The 23,190-nt window shown below is 34.5% G+C and overlaps 2 protein-coding genes across 3 annotated transcripts in view; one reads left to right on the top strand and one right to left on the bottom strand.

Annotated features, from left to right (window-relative positions):
- LOC106621279 (elongation factor-like GTPase 1) overlaps positions 1-23,190 on the top strand; it is a 151,403-nt gene that overhangs the window by 84,596 nt on the left and 43,617 nt on the right. The window lies entirely within an intron of this gene.
- Positions 14,083-23,190, bottom strand: part of aos (protein argos) — a 33,569-nt gene continuing 24,461 nt past the window's right edge. For both annotated transcript variants that reach the window (XM_070111646.1, XM_014240088.3), the window contains exons 3-5: positions 16,582-17,258; positions 16,327-16,498; positions 14,083-16,204 (exon numbers count right to left, since the gene is read on the bottom strand). In XM_070111646.1, the coding sequence (XP_069967747.1) occupies positions 15,992-16,204; positions 16,327-16,498; positions 16,582-17,258 (1,062 nt within the window). In that variant the 3' untranslated portion in view covers positions 14,083-15,991. The remainder of the gene's footprint in view (positions 16,205-16,326; positions 16,499-16,581; positions 17,259-23,190) is intronic.

Raw genomic sequence — 23,190 nt, forward strand, 5'->3', positions numbered from 1 at the left:
TCAATTTGCATTTTAAAGCATTAAATATATTTGAGCAGGTTAAACTGTAAAACGCGTCGAGCTTTTGCCACTGCATATCTACCATACTCTAATATAATATTGAAGAAAATAATTGTGAGAATTACTACAAAATACTTAAAGCTTTGAACTAAGAGTAAGTACTTATCAAGATTTTCTAAACAAATCAAATTTAATCTGATTCTAACTAAATCTGTAATATGTTCGTGGGGTTTGCAACGAGATGGCGTCACTTTATTATAATTCCATTGTTCCCATATTCCGAACATGCGTTGGAAAGTTACTGTGCTTGTACGTATTTTTCAGCGCATGTCATTCATTTGAATCAACAATATTTTTTTCACTCAAATATATCGAACTTCGTTCCTGAAAAAGTGCCTAGAGTTTTGGTATTTTAATGGAATGACTACACAATATGATTTTCCATCATGGCCTAATGTTGCAAGATCCTTTAAAAAATATTTGAAAACCAGTTCTCTTCGGATGTAATCTACAAATTGCCAAAATGATTGGAAAATCGTATAGCTTCAGATAGACAATACTTTGAATAATGTCATACATGATTTTCTTAATATTAATAATTTGAAGACAAATTTGGTACACTGGATTTATTTAGTATACTAAAAATTTAAACAGTAGCATAAACTTTTCTAAACAGACAGAACATATTCATGCTTGCTAATCCAAAGCATTTTGAATATTTCGATTTGCTGTTGCTCACTAATTTTCCAAAATAATAATGATTTGGTCTTTAACAAACTAATCATTAAATACACATTGAAATTTTAAAGTAACGGAATTGTGTATTAATTGCAGAGGTAATGAAGTCATCAACTCTGGATAATAAATAACAATATTTGATACACAATTAATAACTGCTCAAGCGGAAAATTTAGTTTCGTGCCTCTGAAGCAGCCCAGCAATCAATAAGTCACTGGCTGACAGTATAATCTGCATAAATATTTAATTAAAAGCCGCAAGTAACACTCACACACACATATATAAAGAGAATAAAGCGCGATGATCACTTTGGACTCGCCAAAGCACTTAATGATTTCCCCAAAAGACGAGGCATTCCTCAGCAATAAGAAAGATTAATGAAGACCAAATTAAAAAGTTGCAATCACAGACGAAATTTCACTTTCAGCAGCACGCCATTGGCGAGTAGCTGGTTGGATTTTACGACTGTTAAGTTAAAAACCACTACTTATATGTAAATAAATAAACACGCTGATTATGATGGCTTAAGGCCACCGCTCCACCGCTCACTTCGAACCCAGCCAAGCGCTATTAGTGAAAATTGGCAGAATTTGAGATTTCACTTCCTGCATATCAAATTTCTATTATTTCAAATTTTACGCCTTAACCCCGCCACTGCAACGCCCCACTGACGCCATGCCGCCGGTATTACAATAACGGCGTAGTGAAAAATCTTTTAACTTCGATCGCATAGAGTTCACGTAGATCAGCGCAGCTTGATAGATAACTTCATACCAACCGACAATGACCCCTGTCTAATTAAAGAAAAAAATCGAGTGGCGATTAAGCTTTAAATATATGCATGCCAGGCTATAATTTACCACGAGATGAGCCACCTTACCTACGAACTTAGCACTCATTCGCTTGCCTGGGTTTACTTCTCCCATGCACTTGTGGCTGGCCTGCCAGTGGCTGCCACAAAGTCAAGTTGAAGTGCCGGAGTGTTGGCGTCACTAAGGTACTAAAGTACTAACCAGCTGATTAACAGGCTGTCTGTCTAGCTCGCTGACTGACATCAACTCTAATTATGCAAATGTGCAAGTGAAGTCACAGCAATCAGCGAAAAAGAAAACAGAAGGAAAACCGACTGAATAGATGAGCAGCTATTAGGTAGTTATGGAGCTGTAGGCTGCTTTGAGTTGAAGTTTAGTGCAGTTAGCAGCTTGCGTAGCGACCTCAAGCATATCCTGCGGAGATCATGAGAAAAGCTATTTGCTCATGCGATTAAGTGATGGCAAAGAACTTAGTTTACTCTTGCTTTGGAGCTTACAGATCTTGAAAAATACAGCATGTGAGCTTGTGCGACTATAATAAACGGAGCATTAAATCCTAACTGGTAATCGGAAAGGAAACCGATTCCCAAACCGATTTTTAAATATACAATTGGAAATATACCTGAATCTATACAAAATAAGTAATCAGAGTTCACAAAACATCTTTCAAAAAACTTTCAAAAATTTAAAGATATCATTACAATTCTAAAATGTTTAAATGCTTCAAGAGTTACGCAACACAGCCATTACCCACCTTAGTTATGTTAGGTAATAAAGTTGCTCGCCCATATAAACCACTCGTGTTTGAAAATCACGCGTGTGCTGTACCTTAGTGTGTGCGTGTATGCATCTATGCATACCTTAATTACAAGGTAAGTGCAGCTAATAATAATTTTAGCTTTGCCAGCCAATAAGGGCGTTTTCAAAAGTGGCCGTAAAGTGGAGTCTATGGGCATATCCTCTTCTCTTTTTCTACGCCCAGCAGTGCTGTAATTTGTATGCTGACAACTGAGTGATTTTATATATACATTAAGCTTATATATTACTATATTAAAGGTACACTTAATTCTACGGGCTCGTTAATTAAACTCAAGCAGCCTTTATTGGCGAAATGAATGGTTGCTTGTAATGAATTCGGCGGGTTTTGGACATAAATGGGGGTTGCAAAGCTGTGTTGATATAACGGAATGTTTTATTCTATACATTTTTTGCTTGATTTAGTCAAGGAAACGGTTATAAGTTTCCTCAAAAGTTGATTTGTGGCGATTTTGCTTGGCATAAAATTGGATTCTACGTTCCTCAAAAAAAAACTCCTGAAAATCGCATCGATCGATGCTTTGTAAATAGGATAAGCCTACTCTCAGCAGCTGTACAATCATTTTCTCAGGGCTTAAAATAGCTCTAGTAAAAAGAGATCCATTATTATTCCAATAGATGGGTTTGGTAATCTGTATTTCGTTTTGGGTTTGGGTGACGCAATATGACGTTAGAAAGATAAGATTTCCTACTAAATGAAAGTCTAAAGCAGTTTTGTAATTGCTTATCTCAGTATTATTTGAGCACGCATCAGAAATTAACACCAGGCAAGAGAAAATGCGCCACATTTTACAGTTTCTTTTTGTTATATCCGAAAATGCAAGCCGGACGGCTGAAAATATAATAGATATTTATAGTACTAATACTGTAATATATATATATAATTTTGGTTTTATAAAAAATCGATACAATAAAAGACATCGTCCGAGCGTAATGTAAGCAATATTTCTATTGCTACTGCTCCCTTACGAACAAACGCTTAACTCGGATCTGTAATGTCAACAATTATACCGCCTGAAGAGAGCACTTGCTCAGTAGCGGCCAGCTGGGCCAATAGGAGAGGAATTGTGTTCCATCAGAACAACGCCAGGTCCCACACATCCATAGCGGCTCGCCAGAAGCTCCTGAAGTTTGGTTGGGATGTTCTTATACATCCAACTCATATTTTAGTCACATCAAGTGATTACTGTTTATGCTTGTCTATGACAAATAATTTTGCTGGTGAAAAACTCGCCTCAAGTGAAGCTTATGAAAATCGACTGTCCCAGTTTTTTGCCAATAGGGACAAGGGTTTATATGAGAGTGATCTTATGGAATTAAATTTGAAATACAACAAGTTATCGAACAAAACGGTGCGAATTAGACTTAATTCAGATCAAAAGACTTAAGAAACAAACACGCTGGTTAGCCAACATTTGTTAACATAATTACTGCATAAGTCAATACATACATTGCAATTATGTACAGATATACATACATGCTACTAAAACCACACAACTAGTTCTATTCTGTTATGATTATTTAAATTTTATTTCAAAACCGATTCACTATTACATAACCAAAGTGTCAGTCAGCAGAAAATATGGCCGCCGCGCATGCCGTTACTTAACATGCAAAGCAGCCAGTATAACAGTATGTTTTAGGCATTAAAAGTCTAAGTGAAAATATTTAATATGTGTGTTTGTTGCAAAAGGGGCGTGAAAAGTTCCGTAAGCGTATTCGTCACACTCTAATTTTGCCCCACATATAAATTTGTATGTTTGTGTGACTTGCCGGTCAACTATAATATTTGTTTTTCACAGACAGGTGTCAATGCCTTCTACACATGTGATGCATGTATAGTTCAAAAGCTGGCCGTCATTGTCGTATATAACACACTCAAACATATTTATATTCTATATACATTATATAAATACTAATGTGTCATAAGTTATGTCTTCGCTCATTTCGCTTGGTCTTGAAGTTTTTAATTAACCATAACTCTGGGGTCATTCCGGTTTAATTTTATTTATTTATATTTGTTTTTGTTGTACTCACAATTACTGTTACTTATGTTTTGATTACTTCATGCTGCTTCATTTAATCGCCGTGACTTCCGAAGCTTCTGGTGTTGGCATTTTATGTCATTCTTGTTTTTATAATTGTTGTGCTTTTTTTTATACTCATATTCTAGTTATGTTACACCGAAGCTTGGAATTAGTGCCACTGTACTCTTTTATGTCTGCGCGGGTTGCTGGTGTGACAAAGCGTGGTTTTTGTTTGTCACCTCACACACATACATATATATAAATATGTAACCTTATAAGAAAGAGAAATGCATGAAGAGCAAATGACATTTTTATTCTTGTTGTTTTTTTTTCTTTTCGCCAGTCATATGTTTTGTATCATAACCTAAAAAAAGAAATGAGAAAAATGTAATAAAAACACGCTTTTATTCACAAATTCCTCGCTAATGAAGGTCTTAACAATCCAGCTTAACTATTACGACTTCGTCATTTCCCATCAATAAAGTATACCAGTTCCCTAAGTATATATGTATGTATGTATGTGATTACTTATGTGCTTCCCATACTATCGTCGGGGCAGAAGATCAGTTACGATCAGCTTTTATTTGAGCTCTAAAGCTTTGTGGCATAAACTTGCTTCCATATACCCTCTCGCATCTACATATGTTGAAAAAAATAAACCACAACCACAACTTGTACGCTATAAACTAAGTATTACGGTAATCATTTCGCTTTACCACTCCAGAATTGATTTGATTTCATTCAATGTTTGTGCTCCCTGCACACATTTGGTTTGCTTCACACACATCCACCCATCGCCATGTCGTATTTACTTATTCACCCGGGCTCTAATTTAATTTGCTTCTATTTGCCTTTGGTGTGGATTTTGTCTTTGAGCCTTCGTTAAGTGGGTCAATGGTGGCTTTAATTGACTGGCGTTTGTTGTGCTTGCCACAGGCGCACTCCTCGTACTTCTTTGAACTGTCGTGCATTCTGACGGTGGTCTTCTTCGATTTCGCTCATCTGCCTACTGACTTGATTTGCTTCAGTTTTTGTCATTTTACTTGTTGTCTGCATTCATTTCGACATTTAGACACAGTGGTAATGGCATACCGGTACAATTTCCTGGCCTATTAATTTTCCTTCACCTCTTTAATGTAAGACAATATATTGTTTTTGTACTTGTGCCTAGTAATGTATGTTAGTCATGTGTTAAGGCAGTTCCCACTATAGCGGGTCTTACCTTATCAGAATAGACCCAGTTTTCATCCATCCTGAGTTTGGAGAGTTACATCTCTCTACGTACCACAGCGACTTTCGCCACTACATTTACAATACTTAGCAAGTTTCTAAAGTGGACAGTGGAGACGACCCGATCGAAGTTATATACAAATAACGCTAGCGGCATACTGATGGAAACATGGTTCATATATGGCTTATAAGAGGAAAAATGATATTAATTTCCATTTTAAACCACCTTTTATTTAAAACAGAGACTAAATACTATAAATACCATAAAAACCAAATTTGCAAAAATCGGACCAGCAGTAATATAATTTTTGTCGAAAATCTGATATTCAGCCCTTATAGCATCTGTCATATAAGTTTGAACGAAAAGTCATAAAAACCATTGAAATTAGAGCAAAACGTGGATGATGCCTCTATTTTTACGTTTTTAGTAACTTACATACAATAACAATTCAAAAATTCGGAAGCGAATATTTAAATTTTAAAGGTTTTAATCGAAAAGCGGAAAAATCACTTATTTTTTTTAAGACTCATTCTCAATATGACGATGAAAACGACAAAAATGTTTTTACTTTGCAAAATTCCTCAGAATGAAGCATGAATTAAGTTAGTTTCGCTCAGCAAACTCGATAGCTCCAAAATACCCGGCACTTAATTAAGCGATTATCAAAATAGTTATATCTATCCATTGTTTCAAAATTACGCTTGATATTTATCAATTTTAATAAATATAGGCAGAATCTTCCCTTAATATACATATATGAAATCCTAGTAAAGTAATCATTTAGGTTTCCATGATTTACAGTAACCTATTTATTTCTATTTTCCTCAAGCTCAAATATTTTTTACATACTCTCATATACCTGCATTTGCAGTCGCCATCCATTTCTTTGCTCACTTCTAGGCACGTTTTATGTTCGCCTCGACGCCGTAAAAGCGGATTGCATCTTTTCTCATAACTACACGAGCCGTTAGATGTTAGATGCTTTGATATGCAAAATGGCATCACAGCTCTGTTGTTATATGTTTGTTTTTACTGGGTGATGCTATGATTTATGAAGCATTGCGCCAACCACAAATCAAGCAATAATCCATCCATCCAGCTAACCATACCCCATTCAGACTCCTCATTCGCTCCAACTTTATTGAGACATCGAAAGCGTGGTGACCACATCATCCCACAGCTCATTTTCTAGCGCATTAACGTATCAGCGGTGTGGATTTTCTTGTCAATTTGCCTGCTTATGTGCTACTTTTCCAAAACCAAAATTGTCAATAATTCCATTATTTCCATCAACATTACTTACCCACCGTGACAGTGGTATTACACATATAGATTTGTAAAATGTACAAGCCATTACAGTATTATTGATGTCACTTGCGGTTGAAGAAATTTTCCCAATGTGCCTCGGCCGTCTAGAAATATCATGTATTCTAATAAAAGGGAAATATGAAAATATTAATTTCAATATGCCTAAAATAGAGTGGCACGCTTTTAGAAGAACATTTCACGCTCATTGACCTTATATCTTTCCTACCGATTGCCATAGCCTGGGCATATTATTTATGAGTGTTGTCAATGTTTGCTGAATTATGAAAATAACTATCTATTTTCTCTAAGTATGCAAATCTCTTTTGACAAATATGAGAACTATTCAGTGTAATATTAAAATGTTTTCCTCTTTAATTTCGGAATCCAGAAATTATAATTTGTTTTCTTTTATTAAAAAAAATAATATTTATTACCGCGATATTACAATACGCTTACACTTTACAAGCGATACAAGTATTTGTAAATCCAGTAAGCCAAAAAAAAAGAGAACAAAAATATCACGTCCACTACAAAAACAAACAAACGCAACAACAACAACCCGTATGAGATGTGTTAATAAAAATTGAAAATGGAAAGCCATAAAAGTTATTTGTGCCTGCGTGTTGCCGAAAATAAAAATATGTGAATGAAGAAAAAAGTGCAAGCAACAGGAAGCCATCGAGAGTGAAATGATTTTTTGATGCCGTTTAGCCGTCGCACAACTGGAAAATTGAAATCACTTCAAAGCTTTTTGAAAACATATATACATGCATATATGCACACATACATACATACAATCCATCCATACAAACAATGCATATGTCATAGGTAAGTGCTTGCACATGCATATATATTTAAATAAATGACGAAGTTCAATAAAGAATATAAAAAGTCATATGCATTATACTTCATGTCTGTACATGTATATTTTTTGCGTAAGCCCGTTGATGTTTTGCAAAGAAATTGAAAGTTGAAGTTTATTGGAATTATTATTTATTGGTATATAACTCGTACAAGTGAAGAGAGCCGGTTATTGTTGTACTCATATATATACATATGTATGAGTATGCCTTTGAAAATTTTTTAGTTGATTTATATACATATCTACGCATATGTGCTAAGTAAATCGACTTTCTGTGTTTAGAATTTATCAAGGCAGTCGAGGCTGTATTGATGGTATAAAGGATTCCCATGTTCTTACATACATACAAACATTATATATATAAAAGTAGTCTGCAAGTTCAGTATTTTATTTAATTTAGTTTATTTATTTAAGCAAATTTTCAAAATAATTAAGATATATACGTGAGATGACTAGAGAAGTTCTTCTACTCAGGGTGAGCAGAATTCATTGCGTAAAGAGAAAAATGTAAAAATTTGTATTTTTAAACGATTATTGTGAACTAGTACATTACTCGGGCTCCAGGTAAGACTACAATAATCCAATTTTATCGAAGAAAATTTCGGCAATATATAATATTTAAATATTACAACATTCGCATTTTCAAAATCATGAACTATTTGTATATTGAAGAAGAAACTAAATATTATTTAATTTGCAATTATATTATATATTTGCAAGAAGCAATTGCCTAATATAGGCTTCATTGAAGATTATTGCTAGGCCATCAAAAGTTGCACATAATCATCCTTCACTTCTAAAGTAAGAGTTAAGTTCTTAATGGCCACGTTAGATCTACATATTTCCAATACTCATTATGGATGCGCGAGAAAAAGTCATTATCGATGATGAACTTAATATTCCTCACGCAACTCTAGTAATATTGTTATAGTTATATGATTGTGATAGATCTAAAGATTTAAGTATCAAGACCTTACAGTGCTGTATTGTGGTTATGATATACTCGTACGTAGATCTAGTAGCAAGAGGTCTATGACGCAAACTAACCAAGCACATGGATGAACTAATCTGATGTTACTTGTACTTAACTATCTGATTCCGACTAATTCTTCGGTTTTCTCCGTGTAGCAGTGCCAGATGTCCATTGTAAATTTTTTTCGTAAAAACATATTTTTTTCTAATACAAAAAATATATACATACATATGTACTTGTACATTTGTCAATCAATGGTGAAGACAAATGCAAGTGAAAGGCCTCATTTGTTATATCTTTTGGTTTTTTGATTTCTTATGAGAAAAGTCTGCTGCCCTGCAATCCTAAAGTGGAGCGGAGTGCAGCAGCGGTATACGAGTGTGGTAATGTTATGCTATGTGATGTTATGTTGTATAGTGCTGAAGTGGAATGCAATGCGGTAGCACTTGAAGTGTTGTTTAAAGCTTAACTGAAGTGTAAGTTGTTCAATGACGTTAAGAAAAAATGCAAACAAAAGTGTAATAAAAGCGAAATTAAGAAGTGAAAATAAAAGTTAAAATTAAATTGTTAACAAATGTGCTTGCAATGAGCATAAGAGAGTATGCGAGAGCGAGGGGAGGGTTTAAAGCGAAGACAGAAATGCACAATCAAGGAAAAAATAATTTACATGCAACATAACTAATTGGTGTACAAATACATATATGTATTTAATATGTGAAAACTTTATAAATTATTATTTTTCAATATTTATGCAAAGATATTTCAAAGTTTGGCAAAACGAATAGCTCACGCGTGTGAAGCATAACTCAAAAATTAAAAAAATAACAAAAATAAATAAACAAAAATAAAAAAATAATTAAAAAATTAAAATATTTTAGTTGTTGCAATTTAATAATGTTATATATTTCATGTAACAATTTCACTCGGGCAACTTTTTCTTATTATATATATTATTATATATTTATTTTGGTTTTAATAAAGAATATTTTTGCAAATTATCTTGCCACTCTTGTCGAAAACTAACGTTATTTAATCGCTAAAAATAAATATAAATAAAATTGTCAAAGCCAAGCAAGCTTAAAAAAATCTCTAATAGAATTTAAAAAGCTGTCATGTAATTTAAGAAAATAATCAAAAAACGTAATACTTCTCTATTTTTATAAAATAATTGAAGAATTTTTTCATATATTAAAATCAACTTAAGTGTTTTAAATACTTTTAAAGCTGCTGGTATGAACCTTTCTGCTTAGACAACAAAGTTTAACTCCTCAATTTGCTTTTAGCACGAACTTTTAGACTAAATCATTACATTTTGAATTTTTTACTTTGTAATTTTTATTTTTTTTTTTGTTTTATCATTACTTGTCAGCTTTGTGGGTATGTGAGTGCGTGTGGGTAGGTAAACTTTTGAACTTTCTCCTCTTCAACCAATACTCGTGCACGGATGGCTGGGTTGTCTATCTGGCTGACCGGCCAATCTGTCGTTACTTTGACCGCGGCTTGTTTGACTTAAAATTGTTGTTTATTTCTTTATTAGTTTTGCTGTTTTGTTGTTGCCGTACCTATAGTTTATATTATTGTTGCCATTCTTAACCTTATAGCCGTCTGCTTAAAGGCTGATTGGAATTTTTCCAAAACCAACTGAGTAAACGTGGACATACGTTTTTGGCGAAAAGCGTGACGGTAAGTGAGTCTTCTGCGATTTGGCGCACGCTTCACTGGCCAAAAGAAGGTGAAAAGAGAATAAATGAAAATAAATGTTAAAACTGCTTACAAACGACAACAAACAAAAGTAGCTACAACAACAACTACTTCATGCTGAAGGTGAAGAAAATTTACTTTTCTTTCCTTGTTTAATTTTATTCCAAATTTTTTTGTTTTGTTTTATTTTGCTCATTTTGTGGCAAGAGTTGTAATTATTTATTTATTTATTATCGTCATTGTGCGCTTTGTGATTAACTTTCTTTGCTGTTTGGCATTCTTTTGTTGTAGTCTTTTTTTGTTGGTGTTTCACACATTTTCCCCCTCCTGGGAGCATAAAGTTACAACAAAGGGTCGCCAGAAAGCATCTCAGCGTCTTCAAGCAGAGTCCAGCAACAGTTCCAAGCGATTAACAAACTGGCTGTAGCGACTCTTACAACAAATTGTAACAATAAGCCCAATAAAGCAAAGCCATTTTCCCGTAAAGCTCCAACAAATGAATTGAGTTGCTCGCCGCCTGCTTGCCCTAAAAAGCAGAGCATGGCATACATGGCACAAGTCTTTGTTATACAGATGCGGCTCCGACTTTTACAGCTTAGCCCTTTTACAAGTAGTTAAATACAAAGTAAATACAACAACAACAAACAAACCATGGTAATAAACTATTTCATAAAGCTTAAGAATCGTAATGGAAAATGCGCACGAGCGCAGCTATCATGTCAATTATATACATAGATCTACGTGTGTGTGTGTACTCACGAGTGTATCATAGCTTTCCGCGCTCTCTCTGCAACTACGGTGAGATCTATTAGTACCTGTCATGTTGGCTTAATTGTGATATTAGTAGATCTCGGGTGCTAGATTAGAGCACAGAACGGCGATTGTTGCCTCGCCAGTCGCCTGGCATAACCCCGCCGCGAAGCAGCCAGGCACCCATCGGCAGCTAACTCCGAGTTACCCTCGCATTCTGTGTGGCAGACCTTTGTGGCAAATGAACCTCACTTGTGTGCGCGCGCAATTAGCCAGGCGTTTAGCGGCCAGTGTTCCTCAATTACTGCAGTGCTCACGGTGCACATTCATAGAGTCATTTATGACGTGCTCAATTCGTCTTTATTATTATGTAATCTTTGCATTTCCCCTCTGCATTCTTTCATTTAGAAAATATTGCATATAAATTGATATTTCAGCGCTTAATTGTTTGACATTTTTTAGGAGCGTTTTTGATGCGTTCTGATGCCCTTTGTGCGTGTTGGCGGTGGGATAATTGATAAACAACAGGTAGAGTTTTTTTAAGAAAGCAGTGCTGTAAAACTTGTTTAAGAAAAAACTTTATTTTTAACATTATTTCAGTAAATTCTCGAAATGTTGTTCGGGTACATAAAGTAGAATAAATCTGCCTACATCTTCTCCAAGCCTCTTGTAGCAAATATGCTGATTTCCATGTATTCGAACATGGAACTAACATTATAGTCTATATTTGAGATAATATGTTAAGTAATGTTATTCATTATATAATACATACAGATGTAGGTATTATGGTGTCTTAATTAACTAAAAAATAATCCTAATTAAAGAAAAAAGAACAGATCAGTTCAGAACTTTCCTTAAAAAACTTCACTGCTTCGAACGATCGATTTATCTAAAAAATCATTTGTGATTATAGAAAACTGAAATATACGAGGTACGTTCCAAAGTAAACAGTAAAAAATTAAATAAGTAAACTCTAGTGGCGCCGTCTACCTTTTCGGAAAAATGCATTTGCCGATGAAAGACAAGCGTTATGCAGACGTGGAGGCCATTCAAAAGGCTTGCACCGGCATACTGGCGGCCATTCCGGGCAACGAGCTAAGACACTCGTTCGACATGTTTTTGGACCGTGCAAAAAGCTGTATTAAAGCAGAAGGAGACTATTTTGAATAAAATTAATTGATTTTGCCGGTAAAACCATTTGTTCTGTCTTTTTTTTTTAAGTTACTTTGGAACGCACCTTTTAAATTTATTATGCGTTTCTTATAACGCACTTCAAATTTTGTAACTAACCCAAAAACAGAATTCACAAGAATGCTCAGCCAAACTCACAAATTTACTCGTTCGGTTAGCAATATGTTTTTATTAGGTGAAAAGGTAGCCCGACAACTTCTTTTCTTTCTGCAGAAATCATTTAGCTAATACTACTAAAAACAGCAATATGACATTGCATATTTGCTTGACAATAAGCTTGGTCCAGCTTCTTCTGTCGTTTTTTTGTGAACTTGAAATGCGCATCCTTGCTGATGGTGGTATACGCTTTGTCAATCGATACTTATTGAATAAGGTGCAATAATTTTAAATGAAATGCCCGAGGGGTTTCAATTCGTCCACAAAAAATCGAAGATTTCGGATGAAACTCTTTCTGAGTCAACGATATCATTTTTTTTTTTAACAATAATCTATATGTTTAAAAAAAATATTCAGTATTGCGCTACTGTTTTTAGATGAAATTTCTATACTTTTCTATTTCACTCACTTTTTACATAAAATATTTTTTTCAATGCACATTTATTTTTCTGCTTTCAGGTATGTATCCGTAATTAAAATCCGAATAACTATCTGAAGTATTATAAAAGTTAACACTGAAAATAATGTTGTAAGTAAATATTTATTATATTATACCAAAACTTGAAACCTCCTTAATATTTGCCACCAGTGTATCAAAGATAAATTTTTAGTTCATTTTCTAGCAGATCACAGAACCGCTGATCGTGTGATTGTATACACAAACAGCAATCAGCATTGCATACTTTTAGGTGCTCATAGTGTACACCAGTTATAATTAGCGGTGCTTTTCCAGTGTTAGCGCAATTGTGCTAAACTTTTTTCTCTGCCCCAACTAATGAGGAACAGAAGTGTAAACTGGCAATCTTTCTGAGTAAAAAAAAAATATATTTTTTTGCAAAAACGAAGCGAAACTAGTAAAGAACTACCCTGCCGAAAGTCTTAAACTGCCAAAAAGAATCTATAGTTCAGAATTAAAACTGGGTATGTCGCTAGAATGGAATTTATTTATTAGCGGGTAGAATATTTCGCAGTGAATTTAAAAAAATAGGGTTTCCTACATTTCAATATTGAAAAATTATATGGAATTTTTGCAGATTTCCTTAAAGCTCACTAAAAATAGCTGCTGAAGAAATTTTCTAAAACCTCTTCATTTTAGTGCCCAGCTTTTAAGCCGGCGGCAGCCTACCACGAAAGTATTCTAATTATGCGATTTTTCAAACCTTATGAGAGTATTTCACAATTTTCTAGATTCATAGTTTTCGAAAAGCAAATTTTTATGTTTTAAGCAATTCGAGTACTATTCAGAGCACTCTTACTTACCTCGCTATTCTCTAGTGGCTAATTCACAACAATTTTGTTTGTTTTCCTCAACTGACTAATGTAGTCAGAAATTATTGTCATCTAGGAAGTAATCTGGCGATCATCGTCGGCTCGGCTAAAAAATGATTGTTTCGACAGGTTTCAGAGATAGCAGTGGCATATAATCCTCAATCATATACGAATATATACATACATATTTTTAATAAAAGCAACGTGTATTATCTTCGATACATTTTTTATTTATTCATATTTTATTTCATAATTTAATAATAATAAATGTTATAAGTTAATCATCATTGGGTATATAATTATGTATAAAATTTCAAATCTCCATATAAATAGGTCTTTATACAAAAACAAAATATAAAAAAATATAATGTACATATGTATATATTAAGGCAATAGAAAGGAAACTCAATCACACCGTAACCTAAAGTAGAGTCTACAGCTAAATTAAATATTAATACACATGTGTGTCTATGAATGTATGTGTGTGTGTGTTACAATTAAAGTTAGCTTTAAATATTTTTAAATTATGCATTTTTGTATTACAAACTACTTTTGGTGCCAATTTAAATGTTTTAGTTTATGTGTGTATGTTTGTATTAAATAATGCTGCGCTCAAATTTTAAGAGGCTTAAAGACTTGTGGAAGCATTTCTGTGGCTAAGTTCTAGCGCGTATCGTAAGTTGCTTATTTTTTGCATTTTTTTTCCTTTTCGTTTTATATAAATGTAATTTAAATTAATCATTTACACATATAAATAGTTGCGTAATTAATAAAAACTAAACGAATAAGTTATTATTTGCTAGAATTGTAGCGTAATGTAGTCGTAGGCACAGTGGAGGCTAAAAAATAAGTATTTGAACTTTTTTAATTTTTTAAGTAAAAAAAGTTTTTAATTAAATATTGTTGTGTTTTTAATAGTTTACAATTTTGTTTTATTTTCCTTTTTTTTTTTGTTTTTGTTTTGAGTTAGGCTTAAACCATTCTTTATTATAAAAGTTATAGCTTGATTTTTATTTAAAAAAAAATTTATATTTACATATTAATATGTTTACTTATTTCATTTAATATTATTTTTTATTTTGCTCAAGTGTATTATTGTTATGGTGAAAACTATTTGCCTGTTACTTTATTATACGCGTTTGCTTATCTTTCGCATTTTGCCTTTAATTTTCCTTTAAAACTGCTTTCAGGTACAATTCAGCTTGTCTTTATGTGTTTTTTCGTTTTTCGAACAGATTTCTCGTTTTGCTTAGTAAGTTACTGAGTACCTGATTTTCATAACTAAATCGAATCACTTAAGACTGCACCCTGTAATTGGCACGCTTGGCCATTGAATAATATTATATATATATATATTTTTTTTTTTAATTTTTATGACTTTTTTAAGCCTTCTTTGTTTTTTTTTTTTTTAGTATTTTTATCAATAATAATTTAACTTTAAGAAACTTGAAATTATTTACAATTTACAAAACTCCACTTTCTCCACACCCTATATGTATATATATACCAACTATGTATGCATGTGTTAAGATATGTACTTTTTGTTGTATTTAGGTGTGTAATTACTAACGACTCGTCGTTTACTTTTCGTAGCTGCGCTTAGTTTACCAATAAAATAGCTTAAATAAATAAATATTAAAATATTCATATTTGTTCGTGTTCATAAATTAATTATAATTTAGCTTAAATATTTTAAGTAAGCAAAACAATTTTTAACACTAATTTGCATTTACTTAATTAGTTAAATTTATTTAAAAAAAGACGAGACTCAACTGGCTCAGTCAACTATTTGTTTTTTCTTTTTGTTTAACATTCTTCTTTTGACTAAATTTCCGCTTGTGGCTGCCTGCAACACGCACTTCTTATATAGGCATATATACCTACGTACACATATATTATATATATATACGTATATATGTATATATGCAAGTGTGTATTTTTATTTTATGTTTAATTTGTATTAAATATTTTTCTTTGTACCCTTACTCTCGCCTTCACTGTAATGCCCACATTTAACTGTATTTGGAATGTGGTCAGCTGCCCAGTTCTAAATTTGCTCTGCTCCAGCGGCTTTGCCTGTGATTGTTGCTTTTTATGTTTTTTGAATTTTTTCTTTCGTTGTTGTCGCCTTTTGCCCATCGGTACCGTGGAAGACCATCAATCGTTGGCCATGCAGTAGCCCGAATAGGTTTGGATATTATCCTCCAAAAAACTCTCGCCGGGTATAACACCCGATTGTGTGTGATGGCTGGGGCAGCGATGCCCTTTCGGGCACTGACATAGCGCATTGATGTTGACTTCGTCGAGGAATTCTTGACGCTTGCGTACCGTGAATAGTTTACAGGGTTGTTTGCGTTGGCAACGAATGCGCTGGAAGCAAAGAAGGAAGTTAAATTATAGGAACTCAAAAAATTAAAGTCTTTTGATTTAAAACTAGAAATGATCAGCGATTTATAGGAAAAAATAGTAAATCCTTATCAATTAACACTTACTGTTATGGGTGAACAAGCAAAGAGGTATGTGTAACCACTCGCACCATCTGTCGCCGGTTCCCTTTTCGTCAAATATGTAACCGAATTCTTCGGGCAACGACAATGCACTATCTGCTCGGTCACATTCAGCTCCGCCGAAGTGGTAAGCGTCCACGTATAATCGCGAAAATGTCTACAAAAAAAAGAAGAAAAATACAATAAATTTATAAAATGCTACAAAACCTTTGTTATTACTTCTTGCATCGCTCTACTTACTTGCAAACAGGCAACTTGTGCACCGGTTGGCACATCTTATAGTGACGTGTCTTATCGGCAATCGTGTGCCCATCCTCCACACCTAAACCACTGGGACAGCCACCAATGAAGTTGATTGGCTCCTTCGCACGATGTCCATTGTGACCCGAGTGCCGCATATGCGTCGTGCTTGGCTCCACGCTGTAGTAATTACGACGCGATGGCATGTGTGGAAAATCATTGTCGCTCAATTCACTCAGCAACTCATCCTCCTGCGAATTCGGCAGTGCATCATTGTCCTCGCCATGTGAAGCTACCGATGCTGCCGCATAATCACTTGGCGGCAGATGTAAATCGTCTTCGTAGACCGCACCCAAACGCTGTATTAGCTTCTTCAAATGCAATTGCTCAAACTTCTTGTCATTGTAATCGCCAACCAGCAGTCGTTTATGTTGCAACAAACGCTCCCGCTCATAGTAACTACGGTATTTGTCGTGCGCGGCGGCAGACGTAACAGTGTGTGACGTCAGTTCACCAGCACTGCCGGCGCTGTGGTGGGCGTGGTGGTGCAGCACGATGTGTGGCTGGCGATTAACTTCCGGGCAGCGACACTGGCGCTCGATCCACGGTGTCTCGTACAAGTCAATCTTGGAACAAACGGCGTTCGGCGCGCAAATGGGCAGATCGTCTTCAGAGTCCTGTTTTGGAGAGAGTGATAAAGATAGTGTAAATTTGTTAACTTTATTGAAAATCATAGTTTTTGCTCCTAAAATGATGATATTTAAATTATTTGACCCTGAGTTATGCACATTATACACACGTAATTTCACTGCATTTTCAAAAGTGGGTAAACCCACGCAAACCACTTGCTGTCATATTTATTTTATTAATAATTTACTGCACTCACTGCTGTCACATTGTTTAAATATAGCTCTGGAATGACCGTTTTTGGCTATCTAAAACGATTTCCTATCTGAAGGCCGCGTTGGCACTCATTAAAATCCAAATATGTACCAGCAAATACCTACATAATTTTTATTATAATATAATTCATATAAATATAGAAATGACCGCTTGCGCCAAAGCAAATTATTTAAAAACCATTTTATTTCACATAAATATCGCTTCATAAGTTTGAGCACGACCAATTCCAATTGTATTACAACAAAAGCGAAATCTGTAGTCACGCCTACTCTATGCATAGAGGTGCATAATAAATGCATAACACGTCGCACTAAATGAAAATATGAAATAAATGAAGGCTTTGCTATTTATAATTCAAAACGAAATCTTTACGAGTTTCTAGCTGTGACTATTAAACAAAGCAGATGTGATCGTGTTTTCACGTTCAACAGCATCACAATTCTTTAGAAGCTTTTTTATGTTTATATATTGCATTTTTATATGAAAAATGTCCAGCTATTTGTCTGAGTAGCACACGTCTGTCCATTTCAAGTCCACTTATTCGTGATGACTCGCTCAAGGCCTCTGAGTTCGCCACTGTTATGCGTCAGGTGTTCTGCTATACATATTTAAAGAATATGTCATAAATTATTTTGAAGAGCAATGTTAAGGCTGTAATTTGGTTAATAGATTTTTTTGTGATATTGAAATGAAGTCCCCTACTGTTATCTTTTTCGAAATGATTTCTTTGTTTGTATATACGCGAACTAGCTCCTCAGTTTTTGAGATATCGAACTGAAATTGTTCACACGTTCTTTTCTCTCAAACTGTTTAGATCAAACAACTATAGCTACCATACAAACTGACCGATCCAAATGAAGAAATGCCCTTTATGCTATAAAAAATTATATCTAAAAATGCTATTATAGCTTCGGTACAGCCGGTAGTTTATTTTTAATATATTTTAATTAAATTTATTTTTATTTTTTTTTAATCCCTTAACCCCCCTAACTTCCTTTTCACCCTGCTTCCCCTTAAATCACTTTTTGTTATTGTTGTTGCACTACGGCATTTCCCACCAGTGAAATATGCTTGGCATGAAATATGCAACTTCGTTGCGTTTTAGAGTTTATTTATTATTTCTTTCATTCATTCAGTCATTCACTCATCCAAGCATGCATTTACTCATTCATTAACGTGGCGAGGGGTTTCCCGTTTGCCGTTTTTGCCCCTCAAACGCCAACCATGTGTTGCAACTGACTCCACTGTTGTTGTTGTAAGTGTTGCTGCAACAACTCAGACCATGTCCATATACGCGCATTTAGTTTAGCTTAAGCTGATATGTGTATTTACGCGAATGGAGATTGTTTGCTTTCAAAGTAAACTGACAAACCAACACACACAAAGCCATAAACTTAAATATTTACAACTGCACGCATGTGTGTGTCTTGTATGTGTGTCTTGTGTATTTACACGTGCTTTTGGGTGCGTTCCCTTAATGGCCCATCACGCGCCTTCTCCGACGCCTTTTTGTTATTGCCGTGATATGCTCGCATGTGTGTTCGTGTATGTGTGTTAAAAAAAACGTTAAGTTTATTTAGAAGTGTACACACCTCCTTCTCACTTCTTAGTTCAGCTCCACTTTTTTTTATTATTCAACTAAACTTATACAATTGCTGCCATTCTATTCATGCTGAAGATGCTTATTTACATATCAAACGAAAAAAAGATATAAAGTGGGCATTGTTGCTGTTGTCGAATGTTATGCTTATCTAATTTTGTTAGCTGTTAGGCCATTGTTGATGTGGCAAGCAAAGAAATGTTAATTGATGAGGAAACACGGCATTTGAATGGAATGTGCCGTACCGGAAGTGAGTTTTCTTTTTTTTCCGAGTGCCAGCTGTTTACTTAGAGGAAGTTGTATTGAAAGTTAGAAATCGCTTTTTTGGTGTTAAAAATCTGTTGAACTAGACTATTTATAATTGATTTAATTGGCTTATCTAAGTGGAGCTCGTTTTGATATGATTTCAAAAAGCTTTTTTAGATGTTAATTTTTATTTGTGAAAACAATTTTAAATTTCTAGTTGGATGAAATGTACGGAATCGACTGAATTAAAACGAAAGATAAATCTGTAAATAATTTTAGTTTATATTATTGATAGTCCGGTCGAAAGTTACATACATTTGCAACAAGCTGAATGTTAGTGAATATGTTCAAAACACGATTAAAAATAACATACTAAAAGTCCTCAACGTTCCGATATGTGAATAATATATATAAAAATATACTTTTTTCCTAAGACCTACCGTTTCTGAGGTATAATAAGATAAAATGATCGTTATAATATGCACATATTTCCGCCCCACCTATGAGCTAATGTACTTAGCACGTTTTTTTACAACTTTTTTAAACAATTTTATGTATATTTTTTTTAATTTTTAATTAAAAAATGCCATAACAGTTACATAGCACGCACCGTATTACAGTCTTCAACTCCAAAACATCGCTGTTCCTCAAAAAAGTCGCATTTCACTAATTTTTTAGAGTTACAAGCAGTTGTTTGCTTGCTTAACTTGCGCGCATCCGAGTTATATCGGTAGGAGCATTAAGACGCCTAACCACACACACATATATTTACGTTCGCCTTGCGCGCGCATTGGCAAAGTGCGCCAGGCATGCGCAGTAAATCATTTCTTTTCAAATCCTCCTTGAGCCAGAATCGTTCAGCTGTTCGTCTTCTTCGAAGAACACTTGTGCCAGTTGGCCGAGAAGCGTGGGAAACTTGTTTTTTTTTCTGGTACACAAATTCTTGCTCTGTATTAAATAAGCATTTCCTGACTGGCGATGACTTTTAGATTTCCGTTTGAAATTTCCAAAAGCAAAATCTTTTTAATGATTTCTTGATTTTTTTTTTCTTCTTATTTCTCCTTACAAACATTTGCCTTTAGTATCATCTGCCCGGCGTCAAACGGTGATTATCAACGCTCGCATTGACAACTGTTGGTGCCGGTACACACCTACATTCCGCATTCCACACTTGTTCCACCTACATACAAATCACATTCGTTTTCTATCTGCTTTTGTTTTTTATTTATTTTCAATTTCAGTTTTAATTTTTTGTGCTTCTTCTTTCTTTTGCTGCTTGTTGCCTGGCACACAGCTGTTCTGACAGTTCCTGTTGTGTTCTTCAGCAGTTTGTTTGTCTCTCTGTTGATTTTGCCTGCAGCAACATTTGCTTAATGCACATGTGCATACACACACACATACCCCTAGCATACAAGTGTCTGTGTCTGTATGTGTGCTTGCATTGAGTTACGCTTGAATGGCAATATGTTCCTTCTACCGATGCATTGTTTTTGCTGTTGCATAGCAGCTCATATATGCATTTGTGTGTGTGCACTTCCAACAGCAGCAGGTCAGCGATTGTTATTGATATCTTTTGAAAATGAATGCTTTGACTGCAACAGGTGTTTTACTTAAATCGAAGTACTTGTTACTGACTACTCTGATTGATTGTTGGTTATCGAATGCAGTTTGCCTTATCCTTGGCTGTAATCGCATATGACATATGTATGTGTGTATGAATGTATATGTATGTAGTTGGTAGGATGGGGGTTTTTATCTCTCGATAAAATGTTTAAAACCATAACTGGTTTGTGGTGAGCATTGTAGATGAGTGTCAAGCCATCGTTTTTGATAAAACGCCGATATTTTTAATGATCAAAACAGTGAAATATTATTTAGGGCTTTAATATCGGTAAATTATAGCTTAGTTACTGCAGTATGGCCCAGAAACCTAGAGAAGACACCACAAACCTGTCAACTATGGGTTGAAGTGGGTTTCTGATCCATTCTTGGCCGAAACTCGCTCGAACAGTTAAAATCAATCTCGCTGAAAACAGTTAAAATCGACAGTTTACGAAAATCGAATGGCCCAAGTGCAGTTTTGACTGTTTTGACATACTTCGATTTAATTGGAGAGACATGAACGGTAGCCACCGTCTCAACGTACCAGTTGAGTCACACCGGATGATTTTTCTTAATAGAAACTAAAATATATTATATTTTCAAGCATGACAATTATTACAACGGTAATTCCCTAACTATGAGTTTTCTAACATTATATTTTAGCACTAGATATTTTTTAAGTTTCTCTATCTTTATTATTCTTTAAAAAATAGTAGCTTACAAATCTTTTGTCTGACATATAAAAAAAATATAAACTCACGGTTTTCGTAGGTGTTAGTTTTAACCGAATTTCCATGTTCTCTCTTTTTGTTATTATTGCCAAATAACTACCAATATTCAATATAAAGCTATCCAAAAGCATCCTTCCGGTTATCGACAGCCACATACATATTTATTAGAGTGAATCTATTTTAAAATGTTCGCGGAAGTAGCAAACTGAACAAGACATATGCATGCAAACAAACACAAGTATGCATTTATCTCTTTATGCTGCTGGCGACTGGCCACTTACAAGATAGCCGGCGACAATTTTCTTCACAGCAGCCAGCAACTCTTCTTCGGCTCACGACGACGACGGCACCGTACCATAAGTCTACTTCCTCGACCAGCGACTTTCCTTTGAGACGACTCGCAGCGCAAACCCACAGACACACACATGTACACATCTACATATGTAAGTATGCGGTTTGGCGTGGCGTCTCTGTGCTGTGGGAAATGCCCGCTCGTCGTACAGTCGTGTGGCCAACACACTTTTTGCCTTTGGTCCAAAGCACACACACTAACACACTATAGAGAAGATTGCTGTTATCTAGAAACGCTGTCTTGTATTAAAATAGGCAGCCGTGGGCAATGAAGAATGCCAGATTCTTTTCACCGCCTAGTCGATTGGCGTGCTTGCTGATAGAATTGCGGTTAGAAATCTACAAACCTTCCGGATGCGTCTCCAGCTTTGCTACATGCTTTAATGTGTGTGTGAGTGTGTGAATAATTGTAGTTGTGCGTGGAACGGAAGTGCGTCGCGGAAGTTATTAAGATGGAGTGAGTTGAAATAATTCTTCGATTTTCTGCTGTCAGAAACGTTTTGTCGATTGGTATTTCTCACGATTTTATTTGTTGTGTCATTGATTGTTTGGTAATTCTGCCTTTTTCTTATTTTTTAATTTTTATATTAAAAATAAATATATACAAATTTATTTTGTATATATTATATAATATACATACACATATATTAATCTAAAGTACTTGTAATTTATAAGAATTATTTCGTATGCTCTCATCCATAAATTACATACATGTTAAACATATTTTTTTAATATTCAGCCGAAATATTTCCGCTTTAAGGAATTAAATTTTCAGAAATATTTATCAATTTTTTTATATTCATATATAATACATATATATTTAATTTTTTTATTCATACTTTTATTTTTTATTTCTTTTTGTTGAAAAAATTATTATGAATTTGGCGCTACGTAGGAAAATTCTAAGTCTAATTCTATATTACCAAAGAGGCTAACACTCAACCAGAAGCTTAGTAAAGAAAAAAACTCAAGGCTCCCAACAAAAAATTTGCATTTGAAAATGAGTAAAAACCAACGAAGAGAGCATTAGTTAAATTCATTGGTGTTACCTCATTATATAATATTCAGTGTTAATTTGATTGTTCGATTCGCCACTCTCCAGATCTCATATACAGGCACATACATATACGATTACATATGTGCATAGGTATGATGAGAGATCATCGATTGTCTAAC

Source organism: Bactrocera oleae, chromosome 6, assembly GCF_042242935.1.
Source record: "Bactrocera oleae isolate idBacOlea1 chromosome 6, idBacOlea1, whole genome shotgun sequence".
Lineage (NCBI taxonomy): Eukaryota > Metazoa > Arthropoda > Insecta > Diptera > Tephritidae > Bactrocera > Bactrocera oleae.